The following is a 24,773-nucleotide window of genomic DNA, read 5'->3' as shown; positions in this document are numbered from 1 at the left end:
TGATCTGTCCATCGGTGAAAGTGGGGTGTTAAAGTCCCCTACTATGAATGTGTTACTGTCGATTTCCCCTTTTATGGCTGTTAGTATTTGCCTTATGTATTGAGATGCTCCTATGTTGGGTGCATAAATATTTACAATTGTTATATCTTCTTCGTGGATCGATCCCTTGATCATTATGTAGGGTCCTTCTTTGTCTCTTGTAATAGTCTTTATTTTAAAGTCTATTTTGTCTGATATGAGAATTGCTACTCCAGCTTTCTTTTGGTTTCCATTTGCATGGAATATCTTTTTCCATCCCCTCACTTTCAGTCTGTATGTGTCCCTAGGTCTGAAGTGGGTCTCTTGTAGACAGCATATATATGGGTCTTGTTCTTGTACCCATTCAGCCAGTCTGTGTCTTTTGGTGGGAACATTTAATCCATTTACATTTATGGTAATTATCGATATGTATGTTCCTATTCTCATTTTCTTAATTGTTTTGGGTTCATTATTGTAGGTCTTTTCCTTCTCTTGTGTTTCTTGCCTAGAGAAGTTCCTTTAGCATTTGTTGTAAAGCTGGTTTGGTGGTGCTGAACTCTCTTAGCTTTTGCTTGTCTGTAAAGGTTTTAATTTCTCCATCAAATCTGAATGAGATCCTTGCTGGGTAGAGTAATCTTGGTTGTAGGTTTTTCTCCTACATCACTTTAAATATGTCCTACCAGTCCCTTCTGGCTTGCAGAGTTTCTGCTGAAAAATCAGCTGTTAACCTTATGGGGATTCCCTTGTGTGTTATTTGTTGCTTTTCCCTTGCTGCTTTTAATATGTCTTCTTTGTATTTAATTTTTGACAGTTTGATTAATATGTATCTTGGTGTGTTTCTCCTTGGATTTAACCCGTATGGGACTCTCTGTGCTTTCTGGACTTGATTAACTATTTCCTTTCCCATATTAGGGAAGTTTTCAACTGTAATCTCTTCAAATATTTTCTCAGTCCTTTCTTTTTCTCTTCTTCTTCTGGAACCCCTATAATTCGAATGTTGGTGCATTTAATGTTTCCCAGAGGTCTCTGAGACTGTTCTCTGTTCTTTTTATTCTATTTGCTTTATTTGGCTCTGCAGTAGTTATTTCCACTATTTTATCTTCCAGGTCACTTATCCATTCTTCTGCCTCAGTTATTCTGCTATTGATCCCTTCTAGAGTATTTTTCATTTCATTTCATTTATTGTGTAGTTCATCATTGCTTATTTCCTCTTTAGTTCTTCTAATTCCTTGTTAAATGTTTCTTGCATTTTCTCTATTCTATTTCCAAGATTTTGGATCATATTTACTATGATTATTCTGAATTCTTTTTCAGGTAGACTGCCTATTTCCTCTTCATTTGTTCGGTCTGGTGGGTTTTATCTTGCTCCTTCATCTGCTGTGTGATTTTCTGTCTTCTCATTTTGCTTAACTTACTGTGCTTGGGGTCTCCTTTTTGCAGGCTGCAGGTTCATAGTTCCCGTTGTTTTTGGTGTTTGTCCCCAGTGGCTAAAGTGGGTTCAGTGTGTTGTGTAGGCTTCCTGGTGGAGGGGACTAGTGCCTGTGTTCTGGTGGATGAGCCTTGATCTTGTCTTTCTGGTGGGCAGGTCCATGTCTGGTGGTGTTTTTTGGGGTGTCTGTGGACTTACTATGAGTTTAGGCAGCCTCTCTGCTAATGGGTGGGGTTGTGGTCCTGTCTGGCTAGTTGTTTGGCATAGGGTATACAGCACTGTAGCTTGCTGGTTGTTGAATGAAGCTGGGTGTTGGTGTTGAGATGGAGATCTCAGGGAGATTTTTGCCATTTGATATTATGTGGAGCTGGGAGGTCTCATGTGGACTAGTGTCCCGAAGTTGGCTCTCCCTCCTTAGAGGCACAGCACTGACTCCTGGCTGCAGCATCAAGAGCCTTTCATCCACATGGCTCAGAATAAAAGGGAGAAAAATTAGAAAGAAAGAAAGAAAGAAAGAAAGAAAGAAAGAAAGAAAGAAAGAAAGAAAGAAAGAAAGAAAGAAAAAGAAAGAAAGAAAGGAAGAAAGAAAGAAAGAAAGATAGTAAAATAAAATAAAGTAAGATAAAATAAAATAAGGGCTTCCTTGGTAGCGCAGTGGTTGAGAGTCCGCCTGTCGATGCAGGGGACATGGGTTCATGCCCCAGTCTGGGAAGATCCCACATGCCGCGGAGCGGCTGGGTCCCTGAGCCATGGCTGCTGAGCCTGCGCATCCGGAGCCTGTGCTCCGCAACGGGAGAGGCCACAACAGTGAGAGGTGGGCATACCTCAAAAAAAAAAAAAAAAGTTATTAAAATGAAAAATAATTATTAAGAAAAAAAATTTTTTTTAAAGTACCAAAACAACAACAACAACAAAACTAAGGAACTATAGAACCCTAGGACAAATGGTAAAAGCAAAGCTATAGAGACAAAATCTTACACAGAAGAATACACATACACACTCGTAAAAAGAGGAAAAGGGGAAAAAATAATAAATCTGGCTCTCAAAGTCCACCTCCTCAATTTGGGATGATTCGTTGCCTATTCTTGTATTCCACAGATGCAGGGTACATCAAGTTGATTGTGGAGATTTAATACGCTACTCCTGAGGCTGCTAGGAGAGATTTCCCTTTCTCTTCTTTGTTCGCACAGCTCCTGGGGCTCAGCTTTGGATTTGGCCCTGCCTCTGTGTGTAGGTCACCGAAGGTTGTCTGTTCTTCACTCAGACAAGACGGGGTTAAAGGAGCAGCTGACTCGGGGCCTCTTGACTCACTCAGGCCGGGAGGAGGGAGGGGTACGATGCAGGGCGAGCCTGCAGCGGCAGAGGAGGGTGGGATGTTGCACCAGCCTGAGGCGTGCCGTGCGTTCTCCCAGGGAAGTTGTCCCTGGATCCTGGGACCCTGGCAGTGGCGGGCTGCACAGGCTCTCCGGAAGGGAGGTGTGGATAGTGACCTGTGCTCGCAGAGGCTTCTTGGTGGCGGCAGCAGCAGCCTTAGCAACTCATGCCTGTCTGTTAGCCGCGGCTCGCACCTGTCTCTGGAACTCCTTTAAGCAGTGCTCTTAATCCCCTCTCCTCGCGCACCAGGAAACAAAGAGGGAAGAAAAAGTCTCTTGACTCTTTGGCAGGTCCAGACTTTTCCCGGACTCCCTCCCGGCTAGCAGTGGTGCACTACTAACCCCCTGCAGGCTGTGTTCATTCTGCAAACCCCAGTCCTCTCCCTGCGCTCCAACCGAAGCCTGGGCCTCAGCTCCCAGCCTTGCCCGCCCCGGCGGGTGAGCAGACAAAACTCTCGGGCTGGTGAGTGCCGGTTGGCACTGATCCTCTGCGTGGGAATCTCTCCACTTTGCCCTCCACCCCCCAGTTGCTGTGCTCTGCTCCGCGGCTCCGAAGCTTCCCCCCTCCGCCACCTGCAGTCTCTGCCAGCGAAGGGGCTTCCTCGTGTGTGGAAACCTTTCCTCCTTCACAGGTCCCTCCCACTGGTGCAGGTCCCATCCCAATTCTTTTCTCTCTGTTTTTTCTTTTTTCTTTTGCCCTACCCAGGTACGGGGAGAGTTTCTTGCCTTTTGGGAGGTGAGGTCTTCTGCCAGCGTTCAGTAGGTGTTCTGTAAGAGTTGTTCCACGTGTAGATGTATTTCTGGTGTATCTGTGGGGAGGAAGGTGATCTCCGCGTCTTACTCTTCCGCCATCTTCCTCCGACCGAGATTAATTCTTATATATAGGCATATCTTATTTTATTGTGCTTCGCAGATACTGGTTTTTTGTTTTTTTAGAAATTAAAGGTTTGTGGCAACTGTGTGTTGAGCAAGTCTATTGGCACCATTTTTCCAATGGCATTTGCTCACTTCGTGTCTCTGTGTCATATTTTGGTAATTCTAATATTTTAAGCTTTTCCATTATTATTATATTTGTCATGGGGGTCAGTGATCAGTGATCTTTGATGTTACTGTTATGACTTGCTGAAGGCTCACATTATGTTAGCATTTTTATAAATAAAGTATTTTTTAATTAAGGTATGTACATTTTTTTTAAAGACATAATGCTATTGCACACTTAATAGTAACAGTAGAGTGTAAACTTTTAGCTTTTTTTTTTTGCATACGCGGGCCTCTCACTGTTGTGGCCTGTCCTGCTGCAGAGCAGAGGCTCTGGACGCGCAGGCTCAGCGGCCATGGCTCACGGGCCCAGCTGCTCCGCAGCATGTGGGATCTTCCTGGACCGGGGCATGAACCCGTGTCCCCTGCATCAGCAGGCAGACTCTCAACCACTGCACCACCAGGGAAGCCCTAGAGTGTAAACTTTTATATGAGCTGGGAAACAAAAAAAATTCGTGTGACTTTCTTTATTGCTGTGGTCTGCAATAGCTCTGATGTACGACTGTAAAAATAAAAGGATGATGCCTTTACAGAATTTTTACTGCCCCTCCTGTTACACGCCCAACTCAAAATTTAAATTGAGTTCAGGAAAGAGTGATATGAAGGTAGGATCAGGAAGAGAAGTATATCTGAGTGATCTAACAAATTTCCTTTACTCCCCAAATTCATGGCCAATTCTACTAAAGTTTTACATTCATCCGTGACCTAATACATACAATTAAAATAATGAGCCATACAACATACCTTGTCAAAAAATTTCTGTTAGTTCTAAAATTAGTTGGATATTCTATCCTCATCACTGGAATCTTCAATTTTAGTCCTTCTTTGTTTGGGGGAGAGAAGAAAGGTGACCAGAGGGGAGGAGAGTTCTTGGGACTTAAGAATTTAAGAAATGCTTGGATTTAATAATGAATTAAAACAACAAAACACCTATCATAAATCTTACCTGGCGGACCCGAATTTGTTGGAGAACACTCCAGGCTTAAAATATCTTCAATTATGGGCTCCTTATTATTTTTTTCTTTTCTTTTTTTCTTTTTAAAATATTCACCAGAAGGCTTTAACAAGGAAACTTCTTCTGCTCTTCTAATATCTAAAAAATATATAAAAAAGAAAGAAGACATGCAAAAAGTAAAAAGAAAATTCCTTCTAAGACTCAAGAGTCATGTTGGGCATCTGAAACCATTTCTCAGGAAATTCCTGAGAGATAAATGGAACTAAATCGCATTCCTTTTGAAGAAATTGAAGGGGATAAGTGACTCCCAAAATGGGTGTGTGTGGGGGTCAGATAGTGGAGAGAGATTCAGTCTAGGAAAATTTCTAATTTGTTTTTTAATCTACTGTGAAAATATTTCAAACATATCCAATGTGAAGGGAATAGTATAGTGGCTCCTTCCTGTGATCATCACTCTGCTTAAACTGCTCTCAGCATTTCGCTATGCTTGTGTCATCTATTGACTACGTTTTCCCCTCCCTCCTTGCTTCTTTCCTTCCTCCCTCCCTTCCTTCCTTTTCTGTTTTTAGGTTTTTAAGCAACAACAAAAGACCCCATCTTTTTTCTTTATGGAACAGCGGTCTTCAGAGCCTTTCTCTGCCCAACAGCTACTTTCATCCCCGAGGCAGACATGGTAGGTGCCCCGCCCACCCCTTGGCCATCACCATTTCAGTGAGCTCTGACCCCCTTCCAATGGCAGCTAGGATGTGTCTCTCTATCCAAGGGCTTGCTCTGGATGCCAGAGTCCACACTGCTCAGATACAGATGCAACTGGCCACATGAGTTCAGTGAATTAACGCTCCCCAAGATCAGCCCTTGATGACTCAATGACTGATGAGAATGGTGTATTAACACCCCAGTTCCCTTGCCCCTTGGGTGGCACAGCCCCAAGACATGTCCACACTGCCTCCCAGAAGTCCCCAGTTGCCCAAAGTGTGACTTGATCAGTGATACTTGCTCATTAGTGGCCTTCTCTTCCCAGTCTCAGTTTCCCACTCCCAGCCAGTATTTCCTGGCATCACCTTCCAAATAAATAATATTTGTACTTGAATTCTTATCTCAGGTCTGCTTCTGGAGTACTCAAACTAAGAAGATAGTCCCCATTTTCCTCCATTAATCAAATATACTTATAACTGCCATTTCCAATCAGCACTGATAACTTTATAAACACACTGCGCTGCTAGGATCCTAGGTAAAAGCCAAGGAATGTGGATGTTAGAGTTTCTGGGCAGCTTTCCTGGAGGTAAATGCACTGATTCCATGGTCCTCCTACCTCTTAGTTCAAACACTGCTTGGTGCTGAGGCTGAGGCTGGCAACTGGGCTCGATTCCCTCCCTTTAACCAAGCCTGACTGTCAGGTTGCAACACACACCTGTGACCATTCCAAATGCATAATTTATGCACAAAACCCGGAAATGAATCAAAATTTCCAGTGGAAGCTTTACAAACAAACAAAACAAAACAAAACACCGATATCTCCAAGCTCAAGATTTGTGTCTTGTCTTTTCTTTGAGGGAAAAAATCATCCTATTGCTAAATTTGATTTAGTTTCAATTGGTCACATATAAAAAGTGATTATTAGGGAATTCCCTGGTGGTCCAGTGGTTAGGACTCGGCCCTTTCACTGCTGTGGACTGCGTTCAATCTCTGGTTGGGGAACTGAGATCCCACAAGCCATGTGACATGGTCAAAAAGAAAAAAAAAAAAGGGTTTATTAGAAATGCCAAGTTGAGTCCTTTAGAACTACCATGAAGGTGTAATCTGGAAAAGAAAAGAATGTATGAATGTTTCTGTTTATTTCAAAACTTCCAAGTTTTCGGCCTCAGCTACAATGTGTGCTTCCAGTCCACTGTGGTGTGTGAAATGTAGAATTTTATTTACTCATTTACTCTGTTTTCAAATTTTCTTTAGAATATTACTGAAAGCAAGGTGCCCTGTGCTTGTCATTTGCTCACCATGCATCAGGGACAATTCTGGAACGTATGTTTTGTAATGGAAGCTTCCATTCATTTGCTCAGTCAACAACCAGTTACTGGAGTTGAGGAAGATGGCGGAAGAATAAGACGCAGAGATCACCTTCCTCCCCACAGATACATCAGAAATACATCTACACGTGGAACTGCTCCTATAGAACACCCACTGAACACTGGCAGAAGACTTCAGACCTCCCAAAAGGCAAGGAACTCCCCACTTACCTGGGTAGGGCAAAAGAAAAAACAGAGACAAAAGAATAGGGACGGGACCTGCACCAGTAGGAGGGAGTTGTGAAGAAGGAAAGGTTTCCACAAACTAGGAAGCTCCTTCACGGGCGGAGACTGCATGTGGCGGAGGGGGGAAGCTTTGGGGCCGCGGAGGAGAACGGAGCAATAGGGGTGCGGAGGACAAAACGGAGAGATTCCCGCATAGAGGGCAGGTGCCTACCAGCACTCCCCAGCCTGAGAGGCTTGTCTGCTCACCCGCGGGGACAGGCGGGGGCTGGGAGCTGAGTCTCGGGCTTCGGTCGGATCCCAGGGAGAGGACTGGGCTTGGCGGCGTGAACACAGCCTGAAGGGGATAGTGCACCACTGCTAGCAGGGAGGGAGTCCGGGAAAAAGTCTGGACCTGCCAAAGAGGCAAGAGACTTTTTCTTGCCTCTTTGTTTCCTGGTGCGCGAAGAGAGGGGATTAACAGTGCCGCTTAAAGGAGCTACAGAAACGGGCGTAAACCGTGGCTAAGAGCGCGGACCCCAGAGACGGGCATGGGACGATAAGGCTCCTGCTGCTGCCACCAAGAAGCCTTGTGAGCAAGCACAGGTCACTATCCACACCTCCCCTCCCAGGAGCCTGTGCAGCCTGCCACTGCCAGGGTCCCGTGATCCAGGGACAACTTCCCCGGGAGAATGCACAGCGCGCCTCAGGCTCGTGCAACATCATGCTGACCTCTGCTGCCGCAGGCTTGACCCGCGTCCGTACCCCTCCCTACTCCCGGCCTGAGTGAGCCAGAGCCCCCGAATCAGCTGCTCCTTTACCCTGTCCTCTCTGAGCGAAGAACAGACGCCCTCAGGTGACCTACACGCAGAGGTGGGGCCAAATCCAAAGCTGAACCCCGGAAGCTGTGCGAACAAAGACAAAGGGAAATCCCTGCCAGCAGCCTCAGGAGCAGAGGATTAAATCTCCAAAATCAACATGATGTACCCTGCATCTGTGGAATACCTGAATAGAAAATGAATCATCCCAATTAAGGTGGACTTTGGGAGCAAGATATATTATTTTTTCCCCTTTTCCTCTTTTTGTGAGTGTGTATGTGTATGCTTCTGGTGAGATTTTGTCTGTAAAACTTTACTTTCACCATTTGTCCTAGGGTTCTGTCTGTCAATTTTTTTTCACTTAAAAAATTTTTTTTCTTAATAATTATTTTTATTTTAATAACTATTTTATTTTATCTTACTTTTATTTTATCCTCGTTCTTTCTTTCTTCTTTTTCTCCTTTCTTTCTTTATTTTTTTTTTTGCGGAACAGGGGCCTCTCACTGTTGTGGCCTCTCCCGTTGTGGAGCACAGGCTCCGGACGTGCAGGCTCAGCGGCCATGGGTCACGAACCCCGCTGCTCTGTGGCATGTGGGATATTCCCGGACTGGGGCATGAAGCTGTGTCCCCTGCATCGGCAGGTGGACTCTCAACCACTGCGCCACCAGGGAAGCACAGTTTTTCTCCCTTTTATCCTGAGCCGTGTGGATGAAAGGCTCTTGGTGCCCCAGCCAGGCATCAGCGCTATGCCTCTGAGGTGGGAGAGCCAACTTCAGGACACTGGTCCACAAGAGACCTCCCAGCTCCACGAAATATCAAACAGTGAAAATCTCCCAGATATCTCCATCTCAACAACAAAACCCAGCTTCACTCAACGACCAGCAAGCAACAGTGTTGGACACCCTATGCCAAACAACTAGCAAGACAGGAACACAACTGCATGCATTAGCAGAGAGGCCGCCTAAAATCATAATAAGGCCACAGACACCTCAAAACACACCCCCAGATGTGGACCTGCCCACCAGAAAGACAAGATCCAGCCTCATCCACCAGAACACAGGCACTAGTCCCCTCCACCAGGAAGCCAACACAACACACTGAACCAACCTTAGCCACTGGGGACAGACACCAAAAACAACGGGAACTACGATCCTGCAGCCTGCAAAAAGGAGACCCCAAGCACAGTAAGATAAGCAAAATGAGAAGACAGAAAATCACACACCAGATGAAGAAACAAGGTAAAAACCCATCAGACCGAACAAATGAAGAGGAAATAGGCAGTCTACCAGAAAAAGAATTCAGAATAATCATAGTAAAGATGATCCAAAATCTTGGAAATAGAATAGAGAAAATGCAAGAAACATTTAACAAGGATCTAGAAGAACTAAAGAGGAAACAAGCAACGATGAACAACACAATAAATGAAATGAAAAATACTCTAGAAGGGATCAATAGCAGAATAACTGAGGCAGAAGAACGGATAAGTGACCTGGAAGATAAAATAGTGGAAATACCTACTTCTGAGCAGAATAAAGAAAAAAGAATGAAAGAACTGAGGACAGTCTCAGAGACCTCTGAGACAACATTAAACGCACCAACATTCGAATTATAGGGTTCCCAGAAGAAGAGAAAAAGAAAGGGACTGAGAAAATATTTGAAGAGATTATAGTTGAAAACTTCCCTAATAAGGGAAAGGAAATAGTTAATCAAGTCCAGGAAGCACAGAGAGTCCCATATGGGATAAATCCAAGGAGAAACACACCAAGACACATATTAATCAAACTATCAAAAATTAACTACAAAGAAAATATATTAAGAGCAGCAAAGGAAAAACAACAAATAACACACAAGGGAATCCCCATAAGGTTGACAGCTGATCTTTTGCAGAAACTCTGCAAGCCAGGAGGGAGTGACAGGGCATATTTAAAGTGATGATGGAGAAAAAACTACAACCAAGATTACTCTATCCAGCAAGGATCTCATTCAGATTTGATGGAGCAATTAAAATTTTTACAGACAAGCAAAAGCTGAGAGAGTTCAGCACCACCAAACCAGCTTTACAATAAATGCTAAAGGAACTTCTCTAGGCAAGAAACACAAGAGAAGGAAAAGACCTACAATAACAAACCCAAAACAATTAAGAAAATGGGAACAGGAACCAACATATCAATAATTACCTTAAATGTAAATGGATTAAATGTTCCCACCAAAAGACACAGACTGGCTGAATGGGTACAAGAACAAGACCCATATATATGCTGTCTACAAGAGACCCACTTCAGACCTAGGGACACATACAGACTGAAAGTGAGGGGATGGAAAAAGATATTCCATGCAAATGGAAATCAAAAGAAAGCCGGAGTAGCAATTCTCATATCAGACAAAATAGACTTTAAAATAAAGACTATTACAAGAGACAAAGAACGGCAGTACATAATGATCAAGGGATCGATCCACGAAGAAGATATAACAATTGTAAATATTTATGCACCCAACATAGGAGCATCTCAATACATAAGGAAAATGCTAACAGTCATAAAAGGGGAAATCGACAGTAACACGATCATAGTAGGGGACTTTAACACCCCACTTTCACCAACGGACATATCATCCAAAATGAAAATAAATAAGGAAACACAAGCTTTAAATGATACATTAAACCAGATGGACTTCATTGACATTTATAGGACATTCCATCCCAAAACAGCAGAATAGACATTTTTCTCAAGTGCTCATGGAATATTCTCCAGGATAGATCATATCTTGGGTCACAAATCAAGTCTTGGTAAATTTGAGAAAATTGAAATTGTATGAAATATCTTTTCCGACCACAATGCTATGAGACTAGATATCAATTACAGGAAAAGATCTGTAAAAAATACAAACGCATGGAGGTTAAACAATACACTACTTAATAACGAAGTGATCACAGAAGAAATCCAAGAGGAAATCAAAAAATACCTAGAAATAAATGACAATGGAGACACGATGACCCAAAACCTATGGATGCAGCAAAAGCAGTTCTAAGGGGGAAGTTTATAGCAATACAATCCTACCTTAAGAAACAGGAAACATCTCAAATAAACAACCCAACCTTGCACCTAAAGAAATTAGAGAAAGAAGAACAAACAAAACCCCAAAGTTAGCAGAAGGAAAGAAATCATAAAGATCAGATCAGAAATAAATGAAAAAGAAATGAAGGAAATGATAGCAAAGATCAATAAAACTAAAAGCTGGTTCTCTGAGAAGATAACGAAAATTGATAAACCTTAGCCAGACTCATCAAGAAATAAAGGGAGAAGACTCAAATCAATAGAATTAGAAATGAAAAAGGAGAACTAACAACTGTCACTGCAGAAATACAAAAGATCATGAAACATTACTACAATCAACTATATGCCAATAAAATGGACAACCTGGAAGAAGTGGACAAATTCTTAGAAAAGCACAACCTTCCAAGACTGAATCAGGAAGAAATAGAAAATATAAACAGACCAATCACAAGCACTGAAATTGAAACTGTGATTAAAAATCTTCCAACAAACAAAAGCCCAGGACCAGATGGCTTCACAGGCGAATTCTATGAAACATTTAGAAGAGAGCTAACACCTACCCTTCTCAAACTCTTCCAAAATATAGCAGAGGGAGGAATACTGCCAAAGTCATTCTACGAGGCCACCATTACCCTGATACCGAAACCAGACAAAGATGTCACAAAGAAAGAAAACTACAGGCCAATATCACTGATGAACATAGATGCAAAAATCCTCAACAAAATACTAGCAAACAGAATCCAACAGCACATTAAAAGGATCATAGACCATAATCAAGTGGGGTTTATTCCAGGAATGCAAGGATTCTTCAATATACGCAAATCAATCAATGTGATAAACCATATTAACAAATTGAAAGAGAAAAACCATATGATCATCTCAAAAGATGCAGAGAAAACTTTCAACAAAATTCAACACCCATTTATGATAAAAACCCTGTAGAAAGTAGGCATAGTGGGAACTTTCCTCAACATAATAAAGGCCATATATAACAAACCCACAGCCAACATTGTCCTCAATGGTGAAAAACTGAAAGCATTTCCACTAAGATCAGAAACAAGACAAGGCTGCCCACTCTCACCACTCTTATTCAACATAGTTTTGGAAGTTTTAGCCACAGCAATCAAAGAAAAAGAAATAAAAGGAATCCAAATCGGAAAAGAAGAAGTAAAGCTGTCACTGTTTGCAAATGACATGACACTCTACTTAGAGAATCCTAAAGCTCTACCAGAAAACTACTAGAGCTAATCAATGAATTGGTAAAGTAGCAGGATACAAAATTAATGCACAGAAATCTCTGGCATTCTTATACACTAATGATGAAAAATCTGAAAGTGAAATCAAGAAAACACTCCCATTTACCATTGCAACAAAAAGAATAAAATATCTAGGAATAAGCCTATCTAAGTAGACAAGAGAACTGTATGCAGAAAATTGTAAGACACTGATGAAAGAAATTAAAGATGATACAAATAGATGGAGAGATATACCATGTTCTTGGATTGGAAAAAATCAACATTGTGAAAATGACTCAATTCCCAAAGCAATCTACAGATTCAGTGCAATCCCTATCAAACTACCACTGACATTTTTCACAGAACTAGAACAAAAAATTTCACAATTTGTATGGAAACACAAAAGACCCCAAATAGCCAAAGCAATCTTGAGAACGAAAAATGGAGCTGGAGGAATCAGGTTTCCTGACTTCAGACTATACTACAAAGCTACAGTAATGAAGACAGTATGGTACTGGCACAAAAACAGAAATATAGATCAATGGAACAGGATAGAAAGCCCAGAGTAAACCCATGCACATATGGTCACCTTATCTCTGATAAAGGAGGCAAGAATATACAGTGGAGAAAAGACAGCCTCTTCAATAAGTGGTGCTGGGAAAACTGGACAGATACATGTAAAAGTATGAAATTAGAAGACTCCTTAACACCATACACAAAAATAAGCTCAAAATGGATTAAAGACCTAAATGAAACTATCAAACTCTTAGAGGAAAACATGGGCAGAATGCTCTATGACATAAGTCACAGCAAGATCCTTTTTGATCCACCTCCTAGAGCAATGGAAATAAAAACAAAAATAAACAAATGGGACCTAATGAAACTTCAAAGCTTTTGCACAGCAAAGGAAACCATAAACAAGACCAAAAGACAACCCTCAGAATGGGAGAAAATATTTGCAAATGAAGCAACTGACAAAGGATTATCTCCAAAGTTTACAAGCAGCTCATGCAGATCAATAACAAAAAAACAAACAACCTAATCCAAAAATGGGCAGAAGACCTAAATAGACATTTCTCCAAAGAAGATATAGAGACTGCACACAAACACATGAATGAATGCTCAACATCATTAATCATTAGAGAAATGCAAATCAAAACTACAATGAGATATCTTCTCACACTGGTTAGAATGGCCATCATCAAAAGATCTAGAAACAATCAGTGTTGGAGAAAAGGGAACCCTCTTGCACTGTTGGTGGGCATATAAATTGGTACAGCCACTATGGAGAACAGTATGGAGGTTCCTTAAAAAACTACAAATAGAACTTCCATATGACCCAGCAATCCCACTACTGGGCATACACCCTGAGAAAACCATAATTCAAAAAGAGTCATGTAGCAAAATGTTCATTGCAGCTCTATTTACAATAGCCAGAACATGGAAGCAACCTAAGTGTCCATCAACAGATGAATGGATAAAGAAGATGTGGCACATATATACAATGGAATATTACTCAGCCATGAAGAAAAACGAAATTGAGTTATTTGTAGTGAGGTGGATGGAGCTAGAGTGTCATACAGCATGAAATAAGTCAGAAAGAGAAAAACAAATACTGTATGCTAGCACATTTACATGGAATATAAGGGGAAAAAAAAGAAAAAGAAAGGTCATGAAGTACCTAGTGGTAAGACGGGAATAAAGACACAGACCTACTAGAGCATGGACTTGAGGATACGGCGAGGGGGAAGGGTAAGCTGTGACAAAGTAAAAAAGTGGCATGGACATATATACACTACCAAACGTAAAATAGATAGCTAGTGGGAAGCAGCCACATAGCATGGGGAGATCAGCTAGGTGGTTTGTGACCACCTAGAGGGGTGGGATCGGTAGGGTGGGAGGGAGGGAGACGCAAGAGGGAAGAGATATGGGAACATATGTATATGTATAACTGATTCCCTTTGTTATAAAGCAGAAACTAACATACCATTTTAAAGCAATTATACTCCGATAAAGGTGTTAAAAAACAAACAAACAAAAAACCAAACAAGCAGTTACTAAGCAGTTGATGTGTGCCAGGCATTCTCCTAGGTGTTAGGAACACAGACATGTTCAAGAAATGGTTCTGTCTTCACCTTATTTAATACTATACCAACCTGCCCTACCCAACACTGGCACTCTCAATCCTGTGTACACTATATACTTTTTCCTTTTTTTCTCCACTACCTATCTCCTTTTAACATCTTATTTTTTTACATGATTTATTTTCTGTCTCTGTATGCTACACCGTAAGCTCAAGGAGGGCAGAGATTTTGGTCTGTTTTTTTTGCTTAACCCATCCCTAGCACTCATCCTAGTGCCTGCCAAACCAATACGTATATATTTGTTGAAGGAATGAATGAGCAGTTTACAGTTTAATGGGGAGATAGATCACTCACTCACATACCGTATATACTGTGTTCAAATACTAAATCTTTGCCTTGGAACTCAAGAATATACCTACACACTTTCAAAAAATATAAAATAAGAACACCTTCCTGACCCAGGGTTTGCTCCTATTATGGAAGTCCCAGGAAGAAGAAATGTTTGGACAGTGTTGTCTCTAATGGCTGTTAAAGTTTCTGATCCATAATTAAGTGTACTTTCCTGCTTAAAATAAACTCCACAAATGATGTTTGCGAACAGAGTTATTTACTGGAGCCAAATGTTAGGGAAGCAATTAAGACATTGCATCACCATTATCTCAAAAACAATAAAGACACATTGGCTCTATGGTGATAATAATTTAATGGAACGCTTTTTTTGTCTTAAATATAATGATGATTTCAGTATGGCTTAGAGAAATGAGTTTTGCGGGGGGAAATCTTAATGGGGTTGTCTCTTCTGTTTACAAATCTCTTTGAAATAGTTTTAAGCTTTGTGGAAGTGAATCTGATTTATTCCAATAATTTTCCGTTTGGTTTAACTTCACTTAAATGGCTAAAGTCTCCAGAACTGGGCTCAAAAAGTATGCTCCTAATAAGGCACATGTTCTGTAAAGCCAACTGCTTGTGGACAGAAGTGCACGTATTTTCCTGTCCTCCTCTGCTGAGAGTCCAGAGGGCGCAGGCGCCTGCGGAAACTCACTCAGGGCTCTGCAGATGTCGCTGACCGCTCTGAAGACCACGGCTGAGAAGCTGACTCGCAGTCGCACTGTCTTCACGTTGGGCAGGCGGAGGCGAAGCATTTTATGCTGAGGGGTGAAGAGAAGCTTTGCATCTGCCTGGACCCCACATTTGTCCAGGGTCCAGTGCGTTTTCAGAAGCCAGCAGTGCTTTTGTTCCCACCAAAGGGCAAAGTCTGACCAGTCCTGGGCTATGTCTGCAAGAATGGAGAACACAGTGCAGTAAAGTGAGAGTGAGCACTCGCACCCCAGAGTCAAGTCTCTTGTGTGCAAAACTGAAGCCAACGCTGGTCTTCAGCTCCCACCTCCTCTTACAACCCAAGGTTTCATCATTCTTGGCTTCTTGTCAAAGTCCCTACGGCACAGCAGGTAGGAGACAGACTGAACCTTACCTTCTTTATATTTAAATACTATGGAAGGAAGAGAGACATACAATTTTTGTTCCTGATGAAATACTAAAGTTATCTTCTCCCAAGTCCCTTGGTGCCATGGTCCTTTCTGGGAAGGCCAGGAGCATCACCTCTGTTTAATCAAGATTATTTCTCTAATAGAAATGAATCTTTCCACAAGGGAATATCAACAGCTCCCAATCAAATTCCACGCAGAAGTACTGGGAAGCTGACATTTCACTCTTCTCAGGAATGTCCATCTCTTATTAGCTCCACCATATTCCCAATTTCCAAAGTGTTTACACTGAAATCAGAGCTGAATATTTTCTCTCTTAATGGTAGCATCAACATTGAATTCTTCCCCTTCTTCAATTCCCCTTGGTATCTAGGTTGAATCTTTCCCCTTTGCCAATGTTAGAGTCAATATTCAATCTTTTATTTTGCTAAATTAAGAGCCACCGGTATTTTTATTTACTTAAAAAATAGTTTCTCCCTCTTTCTTTCTCTCTATTTAAATTAGAAAATGTTTCTCTCAGTGCTGTTAGAAGTATAAATGCTATAACTATTTTGGAAAGTCCTATTCGGTAATTTTTCTCTGAGCTATATACCCATTAGAAATGCGTGTACTATATAGACCAAAAGACAGGTACTATCTGTAAAAGCCCCCAAATGGAAACAACCCAAATATCTATCAACAGGTAAATGGATAAATTGTGGCATAGTCATACAATGGAATATTATACTGCAATGAGAATCAATGAACCCAAACTATATGCAATACCATGGTTAAATCTCACAGACATAATGTGGCAGGAAAGAAAGCAGATGCCTAAGAATTATACTTATATAAGTATAATTCCACTTATATACAGTTTACTGTACAGTTTACTCCTATGGAGTAAGAATTCAGGACAGTGGTTACCCTTGGTGGGGCAGTGGCTGGGAGGGGTTAGGTGCGGGACTTGGGTGGGGGAACAGGTAATGTTCTCTTTCTTGATCTGGGTGGTGGTTATATGACTTTGTGAAAATTCACTGAACTGTACACTTATAATAAGTGCACTTTTCTGTACGTATATGATACTCCAATGAAAGCTTACTTAAAAATACTTTATATCACTAGTGTAAATGATAAGCTAACATCTGTGGTCTTAAGTAGAAGACAAAAAATAAATAAAAAGAAAATAGAACATTATTAAATTCTAGGTACCTCATGTTGACTCGTGATGTGAAGACTCTGACCCTGAAGACTTCTTTCCTTGTTTTAAACAGGGTAAGTAGCAAATGGTGGACAATGTTAAAAGACATATTGGCACCAGGCCGCCTGCATCTCGGAGCAATCAAGCATTAACAGAGAATCACACAATAATCTAAGGCCCCAGGTGTGGTCTAAAGTCACAAGGGAAGGGGTCCTGTTCTTGTGCAAATAGGTTTTTACACCTACTGGGGAGCTTTCGTTTGCCACCAAAGACTCAAATTTTCACATTGGGGGTCAGGGGGTGGTTTGGGCTCCTTCAGGCATTTCTCTTCCTCTTGCAGGCAGGGACCATTACAAGATGGATGATCAAAAAAATTTAGATGGTCAGACAATCCAGTTCAGCCATTTAGTGGTGATGCAACAGAGAGGGTTTCAAATGTAGAGAAACCATAAAGAAGCAGCAACTTACTGATCTGTTCCACTAACTTGAGCATCACTCCCCCAATGTGCAGGTCTCCAGACACTCTCAGTGTGATATCCTTCTGCTCCTCTTCATTTGGATGGTCAACTTGGATCACGAGCTCCCAAGAAGCAGACGCAAAGTCACTGGATGAGAGCATTGTGGCAAATGCAGGTGTCTTTGTGTAAAAAGGCAGATAGATCAGAAGGAGGGTGGGACTCGCCAAGGAGACCTTGCAGAGCAAAACATTTTTTCCCCCATTTTAGCCCCCCTTCAAAAATGCCACAGGGTTCCTGATATTAAATTCAGCATCTTAACTTTAAAGAGAAAAAGTCTTATAAAATTATCTCAGGCCTTCTAAATTTATGTACTTCACTTTTCCACCCTCCCAGGTCTACCTGGCTATTTTCTGTGCCTGCCCAGTGCATCCATCCCTCTCTACTGACTCTTCTTGACCTTCTCTGAACTACTTTAGCAATAGGTAACAAATCATGGCAATCCTTGACACTTAAAAAAAATCAACTTTATTGAAGTATAATTTGTATACAATAAAATGCATTGAATTTAAATGTACACTTTGATGTATTTTGTTGTATGCAAATTATACCTCAGTAGAACTGATTTTAAAAAAGGAAATTAAAATCTTTACCTTGGTACTTCCCTGGTGGTGCAGTGGTTAAGACTCAGTGCTCCCAGTGCAGGGGGCCAGGGTTCGATCCCTGGTCAGGGAACTAGATCTCACATGCAAGCCACAATGAGTTTGTATGCTACAACTAAGGAGCCAGCAAGCTGTAACTAAGGAGCCCTTGAGCCACAACTAAGGAGCCTGTCTGCTACAACTAAGACCCAGCCCAACCAAATAAATAAATATTAAAAAAAATTTATCTCTAATGTATATACATATGTATTATTACATTCCTCCCACAAATACTGATGACATCTTCTGGTATGAAAATTCAAAAAATAAAAATAGAGCAAAACCGTTTCTTTTTTAGTCATATAGCATAGTTTTATCTTAAGCACATAGAGATGCAGGTCATTAGTTATTGCCACATATTTGATTTACTTGAATAACTGTTTTATATCATATAGAGGTTGATAAACAAGTGCATCAATTAAGTTTTTGGACACACCTTTAGCAACAGATTTAAAACAGGAGTGACAGACATTCAAACCCACTCTTCAAAGCACAGTTAGGGGTGAGAACTTCAAACCCATAGTGTTCTCCTCGTTGGAGGAACTATGATGAAAGAAGCTAAGCAGTATCAGAACTGAGTGTTCTGGGGTAATAGGAACACTGGGATCCAAATTGGCAGAACTTAAAAATGTCAGCTCTCTCTTAAATAGAAAGCAAATGATACTACCTCTCTTGGCTATCTTAAGATTTAAAATAAAAATCAGTCATTTAAGTGATAACAAGTGTTTTTCATTTTTCCAGGTAAAGACAGCTTATGAGAAATCTATGTTTTCATAAGGCCTGTTTTTGAGAAACATCTGTGCATGCAAACGGCCCAGGAAAGGGCTTCTCTAATGGAAAGTGCACATGAACCCTGAGAACCTTATTAATATGCAGATCCTATTCAGCAGGATCTTATTAACATGCAGGTTCTAGTCAGCAGGTCTGGGGTGGATGTGGAAACCCTGCATTCATAACAAGCTCCAGCTAATGCTGGTCTTCCTCTCACACCCTCAAATTGCAATAGCTACTTGAAAAATTAGCTCCAGGACTCATTTCCTCCCTTCAAACTAACTAGATCACTTATTAAGCCAGGTCTATGGTGACCTCTGAGAAGGTCTGCAGAAAGTGGGCATAGAGGGAACGTACCTTAACATAATAAAGGCCATATATGATGAACCCACAGCTAAAATCATACCCAATGTTGAAAAGCTGAAAGTATTTCCCTCTAAGATCAGGAACAAGACAAGGATGCCCACTCTAGCCACTTTTATACAACATAGTATTGGAAGACCTAGCCACATCAATCAGACAAGATAAAGAAATAAAAGGAAGCTAAATTGGAAAGGAAGCAATAAAACTGTCACTGTTTGCAGATGACATGATACTATACATAAAAAAATCCTAAAGATGCCACCAGAAAACTACTAGAGTTCATCAATGAATTCAGTAATGTTGCAGACCACAAAATATATATACAGTAATCTGCTGCACTTCTATACACGAACAATGAATTATCAGAGAAATTAAGGAAACAATCATATTTACCACTACATCAAAAAGAATAAAATACCTAGTAATAAACCAACTTAAGGAGGTAAAAGATCTATACGTGGAAAACTATAAGACACTGAAGAAAGAAATTGAAGACAACACAAACAGATGGAAAGATATACCATATTCATGGATTAGAAGAATTAATATTGTTAAAATGACCATACTACCCAAGGCAATCTACAGAGTCAATGCAATCTCTATCAAAATAGCAACAGCATTTTTCACAGAACTAGAACAAATAATTTTAAAATTTGTATGGAAACATGAAAGACCCCGAATAGCCAAAATGATCTTGAAAAAGAAGAGAGCTGGAGGAATCATGCTCTCTGACTTCAGACTATACTACAAAGTTACAGTAATTGAAACAGTATGGGACTGGCACAAAAACAGACACATAGATCAATGGAATAGAACAGAGAGCCCAAAAATAAACCCACACACTTGTCAATTAATCCACAACAAGGGAGGCAAGAATATACAATGGAGAAAAAACAGTCTCTTCAATAAGTGGTGCTGGGAAAACTGGACAGCTACATGTAAAAGAATGAAATTAGAACACTCTCTAACAACATATACAAAAATAAACTCAAAATGGATTAAAGACTTAAATATAATCAGAAACCATAAAACTAGAAGAAACCATAGGCAGAACACTCCTTGACTTGAATTGTAGCAATATTTTTTTTGATCTGTCTCCTAAAGCAAATGAAATAAAAGCAAAAATAAACAAATGGGACCTAATTAGACTTAAAAGCTTTTGTATAGCAAAGGAAACCATAAACAAAATGAAAAGACAACCTATGGAATGGGAGAAAATATTTGTAAAAGATGCGAAAGACAAGGGGTTAATTTCCAAAATATACAAACAGCTTATACAGCTCAAGTAAAAAACAAAAGCAAAAACAACACAGCCCATTAAAAAAATGGGCAGAAGACCTAAATAGACATTTCTCCAAAGCAGACATATAGATGGCCAACAGGCCCAGGAAAAGATGCTCTACATGTTAATCATCAGGAAAATGCAAATTAAAACCACAGTGAGATATTGCCTCATACCTGTCAGAATGGCTATTATCAAAAAGACTACATGTAACAAATGTTGGCAAGGATGTGGAGAAAAGGGAACCCTCCTACATAGTTGGTGGGAATGTAAATTGGTGTAGCCACTGTGGAAAACAGTATGGCGGTTTCTCGAAAAACTAAAAATAGAACATGACGCAGCAATAACATTCCTGTGTATATATCAGAAATAAAACAAAACAAAACAAAACAACTGAAAACACCAATTAGAAAAGATACATGCACTCCAATGTTCGTAGCAGCATTATTTACAATAGATATGGAAGCAACTTAAGTGTCCATCAACAGATGAGTGGACAAGATGTGGAATGGAATATTAGCCATAAAAAAATAATGAAATTTTGCCGTTTGCAACAGCATGGATGGACTTGGAGGGTATTATGCTGAGTGAAATAAGTCAGACAGAGAAATACAAATACTGTACAATATCACTTATATGTGGAATCTAAAAAAATAAAACAAACTAGTGAATATAACAAAAAGGAAACAGACTCACAGATATAGAGAACAAACTAGTGGTTACCAGTGGGGAGAGGAAAGGGGGGAGGGGCAAGATAGGGGTAGGAAATTGAGGTACAAACTATTATGTATAAAATAAATAAGCAGCCAAAACTAACACAACATTGTAAAGCAATTTTACTCCAATAAAAAAAATTAAAAAAAAATAAAATAAGCTACAAGGATATATTGTACAACTCTTAAAACTCTGAGCTAAACTCTCAGTACCTTCACTAAGCATTCCTACTAACATAAATCTTTCCCAGTGAGGACACAATAAAGATAACTCTTTCATAGACAAACTCATAACACGCCATTGAAGTATTTGACTTTAAGATCCTTACAATTTCTAAAATGCTATGATTTGAGGCTTTGTTATTTAAAATGTTTTGTACATAAAGAAAATAACCTTACTTTTAAGGTGACCCTTACTGCTTGTTTCGTGAGCAATCAGACAGAGGGTTTTTTCTTTTCCTAACCTGGGCAATCAAAACACTTCTCATTTAGGCAATAAATGGTGATTCCCTTACAACGAAATTCTGGCTAAAATTAGGCAATCTGGTTTCCCCACATTCCTCTCCTATCTTTTCTGCGCCTTTTTGAGCGAACTTCTCACGTTCAGCAAGCTGTTACTTGTTGAGGAAAGCACATCTAAGTTAAAGACAAGAACAAGAAGCAAAGCGCACCACCAGACCTGCCTTCCTCTGGGGAAGCCCAGTTGCCCACTTCCTCGGGTCCTTTACAGAAAACTCAATCAAGAAAGACAGACAGACGCAGGCAGGCAGACAGAGAGAAAGATGGGGGGAAATAGACCCAACGCTTCCCCTGGAAGATCAGAGAGTGAGTGGGTCCGAAGGCCTCTGGCCTGTCTTTTGCCAGCTCTGCAGGGTCCTGGGGCCCAGGGGAGTGTGGTGGGTGGGTAAAAACCTGCCCCCTACCCCCATAAAGGCCTCTGGCCTGTCTTTTGCCAACTCTGCAGGGTCTTGGGGCCCAGGGGAGTGTGGTGGGTGGGCATAAACCTGCCCCCTACCCCCCCCCCCCGCGGCTGGACGGACAGTTTACTTTGCGCAGCCAGATACGCAAGGACGGAGAAGATGGTCACAAGCCGAGGACGCGGTTTTTAATTCACCAGCCATTTAAGTGCAAGGGGCTGTAGAAAGGCAGGGGCGGGGGTCTCGGGAACCTTTGGCGCCCATCGCAGCCTCCCCTCCCAGCCTGGTCCCGGCCCCTCGCCACCCACCTCCTTTCCGGAGCCTGCGGCGTGCGGAGTCGGTGCCCCCTGGAGACCCGGCCAGAGGCCACTGCGGCCGAGCCAGGGGCGCGCGGTGGCGGCAGCTGCTCCGCGAGGTTCGGCTGGCGAGGGCTGCGCGCGGACCTGCCACCTAGACAGGCACCCGCCCCCGCCGCCCAGTCTCCGCCCCGCGCGGGCCCCGGGGCAAGGCCGGCCAGCACAGCGGGCAGGCGGCTGCACGCCCAGCCCCCGCCTGCCAGGTCCCGCTGCCCTAGGAGGAGGCGCTCCGCAGACTTCACGGGCAAAGGGTGGTCGCCCGGCTACCGCGCGGCGAGAGGGCGGGGAGAACCCGGCGGAGGCTCAGCCCCGTGCCCCTCTTGCGACCTCTCATCCTGCCCACCCTCCCTTAGACCGCCTCCAGTTTCCCGGTTCCCAGAGGCCCGCCCAGTACTAGCCCGGTGATTAAGGTCCTGCTACTTCCCCGCCCTCAGGGTGTACCAGTCACTCACACCCCGGGGTGCGTCCACGCGCCAGGAGCCCCGGCTTCAGGCGGGAAGAACCGCCTCCCCTCTAGAGAGCCTGGAGGACCTGTGGTCGCCAGGTGGAAGAAACAAAAGCGGTTCATCTCTGAGTAAGAGGGTGGTGTAAACCCCTGAGAAGGGTGAGGCACCCCAAACATGCAAGATGGAAGACCCTGGGGGAACCCTAGGCCCCGCCCCTCGCGGAAGTCTGGGTGGCTCACCTAACATTCACCACCCAGCGCTCCGCTCACCCTCCTGTGGGATTCATCCGAAGAGAGCAGGAAGGGTGGGTGACCTTGGGGAAGTTACACAACCTCTCCAAGTCTCCTTCGCCCAAATTACACACTTTTGTTGAGTGTTTACTATGCACCAGGCCTGGGGTTGAGCTTTGAGGATACAGTCAGTGGTTATAAAATAGACAGGAAATTATAGTTTTCTCATCTGTAAAATGGGTAAAGGGATGGAATTCCCACCACCAGAACTGCATTCAGTCCATGGAGGAGTTTTATGCAGTATAATAGTCTTTAGCGATTTTTGTCAAGTACATAAAGCTTTTGATAACTTAAATATTAATTTAAGATGTTGTAAAATTTAGAAATGGAATCTTTGTTTTGCTTGGACATTACCATATTCAGCCATTATTATGTTTTGAAAGTACTTTACATTTAATTTTAAAAGGTCAGTTGAACAACCGTCAGCAAATATGGGATTTTATAATTAAAATGATTAAAAAATTTGAAACTGAATTTCCTAATTTGGTAGAGTTTGTCAACGATAGGAAGGTGGTCAGCTGTCTTCTGATCTGACTTCCCCACATGCCTAATACCGACTGAGCAAATATGCACTTATTTGGGGCAGAAAGTGTCTAAGACTTGCTTTCTGGAGACTGTGCATGGTTGATTAGACCATAGACTGTCTTCAGGATCTTGGATATGATCAGGAAGCAGTAACGGCTTTCTTTACGCCAAATTGGTTTTCCATTTTAGTTGAAAATATCTGGATTGCGCTAAAGAATTTAACTGGTTTTAAGCTTTCTGCTTGGCCTAAATTCTTTTTTAAGCCTTTTAATGGAAATATTATATATTTATATGCAAGAACACAAATCATAAATATACAGCTGGTGAATTTCACATACTGAACACACCTGTGTTGTAATGAAATTCCGATCAAGAAACAGGACATTGCCAGTCCCCAGAAGCCCCCTAATCCCACCTTTTAGTTACTACCACCCCTCACCAAGAGTAACCATTATCCTGACTTCTAATCCTCAGATGGGTTTTGCTGATGTTTGTACCATACATAAATGGAGTTGGATGATGTATGCTATTTTGTGTCTGGTTTCTTTTGTTCAGCATTATATTTTTTAGTTTCATCCATATTGAATGTCCTAGGCTTTTTTTTTACTACCTAGTTATTATTGTGATGCAGGTCCAACTCATCCCCTAAGGTTCTAGTTTAGAAGTGTATTAAAAAGTATATTCTGGACTTCAAAATTTCATACATATATAAACAAGCAATACTCACCGTAATCCCTCTTAAAAAACAAGCAGAATCAACATTTTGAGTCTGTTATTTAATCCATACATACTCATCAAGCAATGAATAAGCTTATTTATTCATTCAGCCACTGTATAACTGTGAGCTAGACACCAAAACAAGTGCTGAGAATGCTCAGATTAGGCACAGACTTTATCTTCGTATCATAATATGATACGAAGGAATACAGAGGAGGGATGTGTACCTCTCCCAGGTGTGTACCTCTCCCAGTTGTGTGGTGTGGTGGGGAGTATGAGAAAAGGCTTCAGAGAGGAGATGGGTTTTGAGATGGAATTGGAAGATTTAGTTGCCTACAATAAACT

At 41.6% G+C, this 24,773-nt stretch overlaps 1 protein-coding gene across 5 annotated transcripts in view; it reads right to left on the bottom strand.

Annotated features, from left to right (window-relative positions):
* Positions 1-22,868, bottom strand: part of FERMT1 (FERM domain containing kindlin 1) — a 66,565-nt gene extending 43,697 nt beyond the window's left edge. The window contains exons 1-5 of one of the 5 annotated variants that reach the window (XM_067707507.1): positions 22,403-22,791; positions 21,577-21,641; positions 17,361-17,529; positions 15,271-15,504; positions 4,805-4,951 (exon numbers count right to left, since the gene is read on the bottom strand). In XM_067707507.1, the coding sequence (XP_067563608.1) occupies positions 4,805-4,951; positions 15,271-15,504; positions 17,361-17,511 (532 nt within the window). In that variant the 5' untranslated portion in view covers positions 17,512-17,529; positions 21,577-21,641; positions 22,403-22,791. Of the gene's footprint in view, positions 1-4,804; positions 4,952-15,270; positions 15,505-16,903; positions 16,952-17,360; positions 17,530-21,576; positions 21,642-22,402 lie in introns of those variants that run through there. The other 4 variants (XM_067707508.1, XM_067707506.1, XM_067707510.1 and 1 more) reach the window with 4 other exon arrangements.
* Positions 22,869-24,773: the final 1,905 nt, after the last annotated feature.

This window comes from Pseudorca crassidens, chromosome 15 (genome assembly GCF_039906515.1).
Source record: "Pseudorca crassidens isolate mPseCra1 chromosome 15, mPseCra1.hap1, whole genome shotgun sequence".
In the NCBI taxonomy this organism is placed as follows: Eukaryota; Metazoa; Chordata; class Mammalia; order Artiodactyla; family Delphinidae; genus Pseudorca; species Pseudorca crassidens.
The sequence above is the reverse complement of the archived record's forward strand: the minus strand, read 5'-3'. Positions and strand labels throughout refer to the sequence as shown.